This window comes from Procambarus clarkii, chromosome 19 (genome assembly GCF_040958095.1).
Source record: "Procambarus clarkii isolate CNS0578487 chromosome 19, FALCON_Pclarkii_2.0, whole genome shotgun sequence".
NCBI lineage: Eukaryota > Metazoa > Arthropoda > Malacostraca > Decapoda > Cambaridae > Procambarus > Procambarus clarkii.
Window position 1 is genome coordinate 19,662,202 of NC_091168.1, and position 11,810 is coordinate 19,674,011.

Sequence of the window (11,810 nt, forward strand, 5' to 3'; positions counted from 1 at the left end):
TTAATTAACAAAATAACAATGAGGAAATATTGACGCATTACAATGAACTTGAACCCATGTCCTTAGGCACTTCAGTCACACGCAGTTTCAATCTAACTGCACGGCCATAATATTTTCTTCAGAGATACATGTGTCTGTGATATTCTGCAAAATCCCAATATATTACTAGATGAATTAGTGAGAATACAAAAACCGAAACAATCTGGTAAAAGAAGTCAAAGTTAGGATGATTAAATAAGACTAAAATATCTGAAAAGACAATCTGGACAAAAGTCGACCAATAAGAATAATTATCGGGTGTAAACTTGACTGCTGAGCTATAGAGAAAATAAGTCATTACCAGAACGAAGTAAGGGTCCAGAATGGCCCTTACCTTCTCTCTTCTTTCACGTCATGGTTTGGTTGGTTCGGATATCTATGTTTAAGGACGTTACTGTGGCCTATTTGCAACATAATTTCAAACAGTAAGTTATCAGATCAAGGTATCAAGTCCAGAAGGTATGATTTGTGTCAGTATTCCGTGACACAGATCGCATCTGTCGTGGAATGGTCACACCTTTCCAGATATTCTAGCCAATACCAGAACAAAAATGGCTGTGTAGTAAACATCGCACAACAACATAAATGCTTATACACGACTAAAAACATTTGGAGCTGGGCACACTCCTTCAGACATAATTAATTACACCAGAAAATCAATGTTTACCTGCTCAACCTGTAGCCTAGCAAAACCCAGATCTACTTAACTGAAGTGAGCAGCCAGCCAGTCTTGACGCCTCCACACAACCCACTACATAAGTGAATAGTGTGCTGGCCTGCTCTGGTAGTAAGCTCGTGTCTACCGACAATACTTAGCAGTAATAAGACTTGTGATTCACACTACACAACTAGCCAAAACACCTCCAAAATCAACTATAAGTATTTAACAACTAAATGAATCGGACATAAATACCTCTAGATTGCCCGCCTCTAACACACGCATGTACGAACATGTATACCTCTCGCATACTTTCTCAACAATAAATCTATAAACACTCCCAAGCAATTTATATATATAAATAAATTAAATAAAGCTTGAAGAGTATGCAACTTAATGACTATACATCATGTGCCAGGTACAGCATCAACTTAATGCTACTTTTACCGTACTTTGGACTTCTCAGTTTAACGAAAATTATTTTACTTATTAATGTACAATAAAAATATGGGACAATCCAAACCCTGACTATGCAATATGCTTTCATACAGTTATGGATTAGTGTCTTCTTGCACTAGTTCATAATGCTGGGAATTAATCTAGACAATTTCTTCAGAAAGTCAGATGTAACACAAACAAGGAGCAACTGTTTCAAGCTCAACAAGCCACAACGTAGGACTGAGAACAAGTGCTTTTTCACCTACAGGGTTATCAACCCGTGGAACCGCCTACCCGCTGAAGCAGTAAATGCTAAATCTTTTACATTTTTAAAAATCCAACTGGAAAAGATTATCAGGGCAAATCTTTTCCAGATGGATTTTAACATTTTGTCTGCTTCCACCCTGTTGAATACACTTGTATTCAGTGTGAATTTGGGCACCAAGGCGGAGGGTCACTGCTACACGAAGGGATTCTGGATCTAGACGCTTGCCTGTTGCCGACATGGGTACTGCCAGAAGGAAGTCTCCTGCATGGGGAGCACGCATTGCTCTGAGGCGGACTTTCTCCTTATCTGATGTTGCAGCGCTGAGCATGACATCAGCTATTTTTTCACTAGCTTGATTGTTTGTGTTTTTTAGTTGGATCTATTATGGGTGCTGGGCCTGCAAGAGTATCCAACGGATTTGAACATTCGGTGGAAGCAGGATTGTGTATTCCTGCTTGTGACGGACCTCGGCGCCATCTATGATCCAGGTTCCGAGACTTAACAGTTGATCCTCCAATTAATATCAGTTTCCCATCTTCTAGTCTGCTGTTCTGGGAGTTGATAAGGTACCAGTGACTGGTGACAGACACGGCAGTGAAGCACACAGGTCGACCTTGTGACGCCTCTGTGGAAGCGTACGAGCCAGCGAGCTAGGGGAGTGCTGGAAGACTTCACTGTTTGAGGGAACTAGCGAGTGGGTTAGTGGGGCGCTTGAAGATGTCACCATAACTGCAGCTAGCGTGAGAGTTAGTGTTGCGTCAGAGGGATGGAAATAGTAGTAGTTGTAGATAATAGTTTTTTAAGTGCAATTTTATTTCTTAAACATTACACTAGACTTCCACTAAGGCAAGGGATCTGACCTTGAGAATGATCGTAGAGTTTAAAAGAACCAGGTTACAGAACGGTTCGTAACACTGCTGAATCACTCAGGGATTTTGGTAGCATATCTCTTACGAGGTCGTACGATGCATGGGAGGAGGAAAGGAAGCTGGTAGAGCAATCTGAGAGGCTGTGCGGACACCAAGGCCAGAGTCTTACAGGGAGGGTTGTTTGCTCCCATTGAGAGTCGTCCAACGGAAGGTTCAGGACTTTCTCCAGTATGGACCTCAGAACGGTTTCACATTTAATTAAGGGCTGTTGTAGGATGGAGAACACCTCAGAAAGTAAGTCAACGTAGGGAGAGATAGGCATCTTGTGAGGAGGAAGAGAGAATCGTGGGCATCAATCCTGTCCAGCATTCTCCTTAGGTAAGTGATTTTTGCATCCAGGACCTCTTCGATTACTTGCGGGTCTATGGTGGGGGGGCCATGAGGGTGCAGTCGGGTGGCTCGACAACGAGAATGTCAGGAAGAACATTTTTTATTTGACCAGTAATGTTTGGGTTGCGGGAGACTATTTCGCATTTGGATGCATTGAGAATGAGACCCAAGGCTGCTCCTGTATTTTCATTATATCCTCCAAAATAGAGGATATATGTATCCAAAATGGAGCCTTATATCCTCTGGGCTCCGGCGAGAGTGCCATCATCCAGGTACCAGAAGTTTAGCTCGCTTGTCAGACTATCAGTGACCTCTTTGACAGCTAAGCAGAATAGCTAAGGAATCGCCTTGTTGGACTCCTTCACAAGAGCCTATTTCATGCTTTCCCCCCCCCCCAAAAAAAAAAGCTTAGTCCCCACTCTAAGAGGATTGGATGAATGGGTAAAGGGGACGGAAATGATTGTGCACAGCCCTGATGACAGCGTCTCTTGACTTGATTGAAGACATTTTGAAGGTCAAGCTTTACTAGTACCTTTTGGTCAGAGAGATCAGCAACGTAAGCCCGTGCTGCATGTTCTGCTGCTTCACAGCCTAGGGGGATCCCAAACCCGAGCTGATGAGGTTTCAGCAAGGTGGCTGTTTCCTGGCTGATAGATCTCACTGCAGCCTTAATTAGCTACGAGGCGTCGGAGGGTGTTGCCAACGGCAATGGGCCTGATTCCCCTATCCTTCTTCTGTGCTCTATCTTTAGAGCACAGTGCTGCTCCATAAAAGAAAGACCTGATGTCCTCAAGGACGCCGCCAGCCAAACATATATTGGAGAATCTGGTAAGTTCCACTAGAAGGTCCTTTTGCAACATCTCCAAGCGCCGGGTTCAGCATTGGTTTAATGTGCTGGGGTCTTAGGCCTGTAAAGCCCCCTGCTGAACCTGTTGCGAAAGACATGGCTGCTTTGTACACCTCAGATTCTTGAACAGTCAAGGGTTCTGTGCCAATATTATTTTCCTGGGGATCCCTGCTACTGTCTGGAGCTCTGGGTGGGTGTTTGTCTTGTAGAGCCTGTGCTGTCGTGGCGTTCCTCGGGGCAATAGTGTCATCGCTGGTTATGATTCTGATGGCACCTGTGGTATTGGTAGGGGGGAGGCGGACCAGGTTGTATTCTCTGGAGAATTAATTGAGAGCCCTATTTACTGAGGTTGTTAATGACAACCTCTCTCCTTGGCGGTAATGCTAGGCATGCATTCCCAAATGGTAGGAGATTGTGCCATGCCCCCCATGGTTCTAGAAGTATTGTTGACCTTAGTCAGCATACTAGTTAGCTAGGTTGCTGCTTGGTGACGGGCAGCCTCGGGGACGTCGCTTTGACTGCTTCACGCAAATTTTCTGCTGAAATGAAATTGAGAGGTATTGTTCCTCGTTCCTGCAGCAGATTGTCCATTGTCACTGCCCCGGGGCGGGCACCTAGATCCTAGGCAACCACCTGAATAGACAAAATGTTGGACAGTTCCATCAGAACTAGCCTATTTTTTTCAATATAAGCCTGGCCTGTGCAGGCTGGCTGGGGCTTCAAACACTAGTCCTCAACTGCTGGTTTAATATGCCAATCCTCACACGATCGCCCTGAGCCCTAAACTCCTGGCCACAAGTTTCTGCTAAACTAAGTATAGGCCGGTCCTCCACAACCACCTCACTGCTGCATAAATACCACGGTTACTCTGAAGAACCGGTTCTCACATAACCGGTCGCGGCTTTAACTTCTGTCCCTAACTGCTGATGTATATGTACAAGAGCGTACTGTCTCTCAATATAAGGCCAGGCTCTGGTTGCCCGGGACTGCTGCACTTGTCCACTAGCTTCATAAAAGTTCACTTTAAAGATGCCACAGGGGCCCATCTCTACCTGTAGAGGGGTGGCCAAACCGCGGCTCTTTGACCACATCCATTTATTTTAAATTTGAATACAAAATTTGTAACAATGTGAATTTTGTTTGTACTGCCTACCACCTGATGAAGCACACGCGCACTACACTGAGAATGTTCTCGCCCATCTCTGGGATCCATCGCACTGTTAAAGCCGCAAAACACATTCATATTTATCCTACCTACTGTCATTGGACTAAAATATTCCGGCACGAACGAATAAACAGCAGATCAATGAGGAAGAGGACCACCTCTCGTGCAGGAGTCCCAGACTGGGGTCTACCTGGACTCCTGACAATAATTAGTGACTACGAGCTGCCTAATATCTGGTTTATATTTTGTTGCGGCGATTAGTTACGGATCATTAGGCTGTGTTACATGTCAATGTTCTACTAAAAGCTAATTATAAATTACATGATTTACTTAATTATTACATAACCATTAAGTGATTATTACGTAATTATTAAAATCCCGAGCGCTGTCTACTCAGTCGTCAGGTTCCCCTGAAGGAACGTTCTTCAATTCCGTCAACATGTCTCAACTCATGGTCCTCACGTTCCAGTTCCTTGTACTCATATCTTGACTCCTTGCCCTCGTATTCCTCCCAAGTGCTATAGTAAGTAATTATCAAAAGAAGGCACCAAGCCGGGAAGGCTGTAACATTCAAGTGCCACAGTCATATTGCCTTGGCTCTTTCTCAGAATTTCCTTTTTCTATGATGTGACTGTCTTGTCAATGGCGCCTGTGTAGCCTCCATACCACCTATGGGTATAAGGAGAGGATTGATTGATTGATGAAGATTAAGCCACCCAAAAGGTGGCACGGGCATGAATAGCCCGTAAGTGGTGGCCCTTTTAAGCCATTACCAGTATCAAGTGCTGATACTGGAGATCTGTGGAGGTGCGAATGCACCCTGCATGACGGGAGATGTCTCCCTTATGAATGTGTTTAAGATGAAGATGAAGCCACCCAAAAGGTGGCACGGGCATAAATAGCCCGTAAGTGGTGGCCATTTTAAGCCATTACCAGTATCAGGAGCTGATACTGGAGATCTGTGGAGGTGCGAATGCACCCTGCATGACGGGAGATGTCTCCCTTGTGAATGTGTTAAGATGAAGATGAAGCCACCCAAAAGGTGGCACAGGCATGAATAGCTCGTAAGTGGTGACCCTTTTGAGCCATCACCAGTATCAATAGATGATACTGGAGATCTGTGGAGGTGCGACTGCACCCTGCGTGACGGGAGATGTCTCTCGTCGTGAAGAGGAGAGAGAGAGAGAGAGAGAGAGAAGATTAAGCCACCCAAAAGGTGGCTTGGGCATGAATAGCCCATAAGTGGTGGCCCTTTTGAGCCATTTCCAGTATCAATAGATGATATTGGAATGATATTGGAGATCTGTGGAGGTGCGACTGCACCCTGCGTGACGAGAGATGTCTCCCGTCGTGTAAAGGAGAGGGTTCCGAAATATCCCATCCGGCCCGGGAATCGAACCGGGGGACCGATTGTTTGTGGGCCGAATGCATTACAGGTCATTAACTAATCTTATCGGGCAAATATATATAAAATAATAGCCAGACTTGTTTAACGAGTAAGATACTTGAAGGTATGAGCGGGTCGGCGAACTCATGGCGGCGCCATACGTCTACTGCGCACCCTCCCTGCGCGGCCGTCATGGCGTCGCATATGGAGATGTCTTAGTTTCTTTAGGCTCTTTTGTTTCCTGAATTACATTTTTTGTTCCCATTTATTACACAAAAGATCTTTGCAGCAGCTTTGTATATCTATTGTAAAGCATTCTTCTGGGCTGCTTCTGCTCTATTGTATTTAACATTCTATTTTTTCCCTGTCCTGACAGTCTTTATGGAAATCAGACATTTTTTTTCGTTTTGTTTAGGAGACATTCATGATCGTTTGCATGTTATACAAGAGCAATTATTGTCCTGGTAACCCACTTGACGATGTATGGAAATAATTCACACATTTTATTTCCACTGAAAAACCAAAAAGATGATAGTTTTACTGATATTCATTGACAATACTTTTATTCGGAAACATAGAAGCAAAATTTGCATGCCTTGGTAGTAAAATAAGTATTAAAAAGTCGCTTTTCTGGATAATTATGAATCAAATGATTGGAAATGTCAGGAGTTTGAAGTGCCCAGCGGGACGCCGTGACGGGTGCGCAGGGAAGGTGCGCAGTAGAGAAGTCGCGCCACATAAATATGGCGGCCACCGGCTGCTCATCACCAAGTCTTCTAAAGTCCTCCTACTCACCCACACCGTCAGGTACGGTTCCTGTAAATAAGTTATTACTTTATTTGGGTTTTAGTCAACACATGGACTTTGGCAGGTAAGATGACGATCAGTAGCGGAGTTGGTTTGGATGATCGGTAGACAAACAGTAGGTTCCGGGGTTCGATACCCAAGTAGAGCGATACGTTTGTGCAGGTTTGGTGCCAAATTATTCAATGTTACTGTCTTGACACTGACAGGACCATCACATCACAGTATCAAGTTAAGGACTTTGCATTTGACATTGTGCCAAGTCCTCAACTTGTTGCAATATAGCCCTCAATTTATAAACAATCTTGATCATAAACACTGTCAATAATTACTAAATAGTTTCTAGTTAAGTCTGGGCAGGAACCAGACGTGGTAACTACCCTTCACTCGTCGACTGAGGTGAACCACACATTAAGGCGAATACTTAGGTATCCAAATCAGATTATGAGACACTCAATATATTTAAATATAAGTACTGTAATTAAGTCTTTGTTCGGGTCAGAAACTTGCTGAAAAGTTTAATTCTCGGAATACAGAATAAAATCTGATCGACTGCACTTAGTCTATCTAAAAATAGATTCAATATTGTGTAATTTATAATAGTTAAAATAGAATTATGCAAGATTATTAACAGAAGTGAGTATTACAAAAATTCCAATAGGAAAAAATAATTAGTTCAGCTCAATGAAAAATTAATGTATCGTCGATTTAATGTATGTATATTGACATTCTTAATTTATACTGTATGTGTACTGACTTCCTTTATACTGTATGTATACTGGCAGGATGCGCAGCGCCGTTTTGGTTGTGTTGGTGGTGGTGGCAGTGGTCGCAGTCCTAACCCGGGCCCAGGAGCTGAAGTATTCTGAGCGTGAGGTGAGTCCTGCAGTTGTGTTGGGTGGTGAGAGAGGTCCTGCAGGTGTGTCGGGTGGTGAGAGAGGTCCTGCAGGTGTGTCGGGTGGTGAGAGAGATCCTGCAGGTGTGTCGGGTGTTGAGAGAGGTCCTGCAGGTGTGTCGGGTGGTGAGAGAGATCCTGCAGGCGTGTCGGGTGGTGAGAGAGGTCCTGCAGGTGTGTCGGGTGGTGAGAGAGGTCCTGCAGGTGTGTCGGGTGGTGAGAGAGGTCCTGCAGGTGTGTCGGGTGGTGAGAGAGGTCCTGCAGGTGTGTCGGGTGGTGAGAGAGGTCCTGCAGGTGTGTCGGGTGGTGAGAGAGGTCCTGTTGGTGTGTTGGGTGTTAGTGATCTGTGTGGTGAAATCTGATATACTGTGTACCTCGTGGAATATAAACATTATTGACGTCTGATTGTTCCTGGTCCGCCTCCGTGGCTGGTGCTGCGACCAATGCTTCAGGTGGTGACCAACCTGGCAGCCCAGATCCTCCGAGTGGTCCACGGACCATGGGGCACCTCTGCTGCCCCCAGCAAGCGCAACTCCGAACTCATCAACGCTCTTCTAGGCAGCCCAACGCTGATGGGTGAAGTGGGCAGAAAGTAACCTTCTGGCCCTTCGTGCTGCTGTATACTGTAGGTAAGTATCCATGGTATAACTCACGTCTGTGTTCTGAGATGTTCGGTCATGTCGAAGGAATGTATGATTGGTGAAGTGAGTTTATTAAGAGAGCATCTGTGGGTAGGAGAGAAAAGGCAAGATATGAACGCTTGTGTGTGTGAAGAAGCGGACTTTTTAGTGAGAATATTGAGTGATAATGATAATTATCAGTGTTAGGTACGTTCCTTTATCCTGTCTTTCACAGAGAGACAACTGAGTATATTAAGTGATAAATATTAACACTGTCTCTTTCTCCTCAGGACGAGGCCAGCAGGTGTTGTCCTCAGTATGGTATTAACAGTCTCGGTCTCCCAAGAGACAACAGTTCACCGGATTCGAGGACCTTCTGACCATTTCCTTCTAGCAGCCAAACTAATGATATTTCCCCTCAATAAATGATACAGATCTAAATAACTATCATTCCCCCTCCTAGTCTGTTTCCATCACTGTCATTATACTCTATAAAAATCATAATAAATAGAAAATAATGTACTTGCTAAACATACCAGTGGACTGAAAAAAATTGGTGCAAACGTTTCGGTACAAAATTTGTACCTAGATTTTACTTTGAAAATTTTTGTGTATGGTTAAGAATGATTGTAGGAGACGGGACTGAGTCCTAGACGAAGGGACTGTCTCCTGGACTGTAGGACTTGACCCACACCATGGAGGACTGTCCCCAGGACCGTGGGGACGGCCACGTGAGCTACAAACAACCTCACAATAGTGGGAAGATGGTCGTAAAGACAGATACACAAGGCGGAAAATTTCAACGTTTTGAGTCTGACGTTCTGGAAAACGCGCACCAGGCGAGTTTTCAGAGTGAGGGCGGCCAACCGTCCTCACTCACTGACGCAAAGCTTCTGTTTACCAGTCTGTTGGGTCAATAATTTACTGTATATCCGTGTAAAATAACCCAGCCATAAGTGAACATTTACGAATAAAGGCTCTGAATCTGGTATTTTTTTTTAAGATCCTGTTTTTTTTATAAGATTTTAATATAATTACAATAGTTGGGGACAAAATACAGTGGGTGTTGTCGTTTCTAAAGCGAGCAACACATAATCTCAGTGAATGGGATTGTTAATTATTATTTTTTATTCGTTTTGGAAAATCTCTGCAACTTATCGTCAGCGCCAGCAGGTGGGGAGGCGGGGGGGGGGGTAATCGTTTTTACTTCATGGGGAATACGTGTCAAAGGAGTTAACGAGGCGAGTTAAAGAAGTGGGGTTAATGAGACGGATTAACTCGTATAGGCTCACTTTGTAAGCTGGCTCTGTTGTTCATCGGGATTCATTAGAGTTCACTGTACTCTGTGGCTGTTCATGGTTCTCTGGGACAGATGTCCGTTGGATATAATAAAGACATCCGGTCCCGTAGACGTAGTACAGACGTTGGGTGGACACTGTACAGGTGTCGACGCAGTGGTACATTCAAAAGGTGTTCTTAGAACGTAAAATAGACGTCGGATAGACGCGGAACCAACGTCAAGGAATCCAAGAGTGGGTAACGACCCAACAAGACGACACAATCGGCGGGGGGGGGGGGGGGAGTGACTAATGACTATACTACTCATTATGATAATACTCTCTTGTAATATGGAAGGTGTCGGGTGCCTGACAGTGGACGGGGTCTGGTAGCCTGCTGACGCTAATGGCTTCTTATCCTCTTACTTATCTCAATATTTATCATGGCGAACCTTGTCGGGTTTTTATTTTACCTGTGTGTGCTTACCTGTGTGTCCTTGCCTGTGCAGACGATGAGTCATAGTAACGGGGCTGAAGATACGACGACTAAATCACACATTCAGAAAATGAAGAAACTAATTTCGGACCATTATGAAGTTGTGTAATGGTGGCTCGGTGATGGTCCACGACGGAGCCAGGAGTCGTCGTCTCCTCGTCTTCTGATGTGTGTGGTGGGGATATTAGTACTGACCTCTCAGACCAGAGACCTGACCTCTCAGACCAGAAAGCTCCCCCTCACCTCTATAACATGTCAAACCCCTATTTACAAGCCCCTTCTCCACACCCTTTTAATGGACTCCACCTCCATCTAAAACTTTGACCCAAATATCACAGTAACAAGGTTATCGCGAAAAACCGAACTCAATTACGGGCTCACCATAGCCCGTGCTACATGGACATTTCATTATAAGTATCTAAATCTAAAACAACAACAACAAAAACAACCACACCCTCTCCCCCCCCCCCGCCCACGCAGAAAGAGGCAACAGGTAAATAATACAACTTTTAAACCAATTAGAATTCTTCTCATTTCTGCCGACTGCCTTCTCTGCTGGCGACGGTAGAGAGACGTCCCCGGAGGAGGGAAGGAGGAGAGGGAGAGTTATGGTACGAGGGAGGGAGGGAAGGAACAAGGAGGGAAGGAACAGGAAACAGAAGGAACAGGAAGGAGGAAAGGTGAGGAAGATTAAGAGATGAAGGGAGCAAGAGATGGAAGGGCAGGGGGGGGGGGGGAGGGAAGGGAAGGAGGGAAGGGAAGGAGGGGAGGGGGGGGTGTGGGGCTGTCGTCCACACTCGCCCCCCCTCCGATGTCACGTTATTGTTCCTTGTCGCTATTTTTGCCCCTCTCTGAAGCCTGGGCCCAGACGCGAGCCTCACACACCGGCCCAACTTTTTCTCTTCTCTCCTCCCAACCCTTTCTTCTCATTTTTCTCCCCCTGCTTTATTTCTCGTCTGCTCTTTCTTCTCCTCTTGTCTCTCTCCCTTTCTTTCTTTCCAGCAGACAAGTATCTAAGTCGTGGACAGAACTCCATCTGCAGGGCCCGGTGGTGGTGGCACTGTTTGGTGGCACTAGAAGCACTTTGACGGCATTGACAGGTGGTCAAGGACCAGCTGGTCCAGCAGCGGCTCTAAGCAAGGATGGAATATGAATTCCAGACAGGAGGGCCAATGGCCGCCAGAGTTTTCACATATAATCTTTACCTGGATTTACCTGAAATCACCTATCTAGAGTGAGTCCAATAATACGGAATTGACTGTAAATTAACAGAATTATCTTCCTCCCATAAGAGTGATCCGTTCCCCCCCCTCCCATATACCCCTGAGAGCATCCAGACACCCACGTCCCCCCTTCAATGTGGGCGACTACCCCCCTCCTCTGGGGGGGGGGGGAGTGACGCCCCCACCTCACCCCCAATTCGCCTCAATGACCAGATAAGCGGTAAATGCGTTGGGTGATGGTCCATTGCCTACGCCTGTTACACACCTGTCCAACTCTTCTTCGCCGACCCCCGACCCCCCCCCTCCCTGACCTCCCCCCCCAAACCCACCCCTGGCGTTCCCCTATGACAAGGGCCCTCCCCCCCCCCCTCCCTGACCTCCCCCCCAAACCCACCCCTGGCGTTCCCCTATGACAAGGGCCCTCCCCCCCCCCA

At 45.7% G+C, this 11,810-nt stretch overlaps 1 protein-coding gene across 6 annotated transcripts; it reads left to right on the top strand.

Annotated features, from left to right (window-relative positions):
* Positions 1-1,982: 1,982 nt before the first annotated feature.
* On the top strand, positions 1,983-8,824 carry LOC138366210 (pigment-dispersing hormone 1 peptides-like). Of its 6 annotated transcripts, none has more exons than XM_069327027.1 (5): positions 1,983-2,101; positions 6,728-6,932; positions 7,651-7,741; positions 8,213-8,389; positions 8,671-8,824. In XM_069327027.1, the coding sequence occupies exons 2-4, from the start codon at positions 6,805-6,807 to the stop codon at positions 8,354-8,356; spliced, it is 363 nt and encodes a 120-aa protein (XP_069183128.1). In that variant the 5' UTR covers positions 1,983-2,101; positions 6,728-6,804; the 3' UTR covers positions 8,357-8,389; positions 8,671-8,824. The 6 variants fall into 6 exon arrangements, with proteins under 6 accessions (XP_069183128.1, XP_069183129.1, XP_069183126.1 ...); XM_069327028.1 differs by having other exon boundaries at positions 2,001-2,101; positions 6,738-6,932; XM_069327025.1 differs by having other exon boundaries at positions 2,017-2,101; positions 6,640-6,868.
* Positions 8,825-11,810: the final 2,986 nt, after the last annotated feature.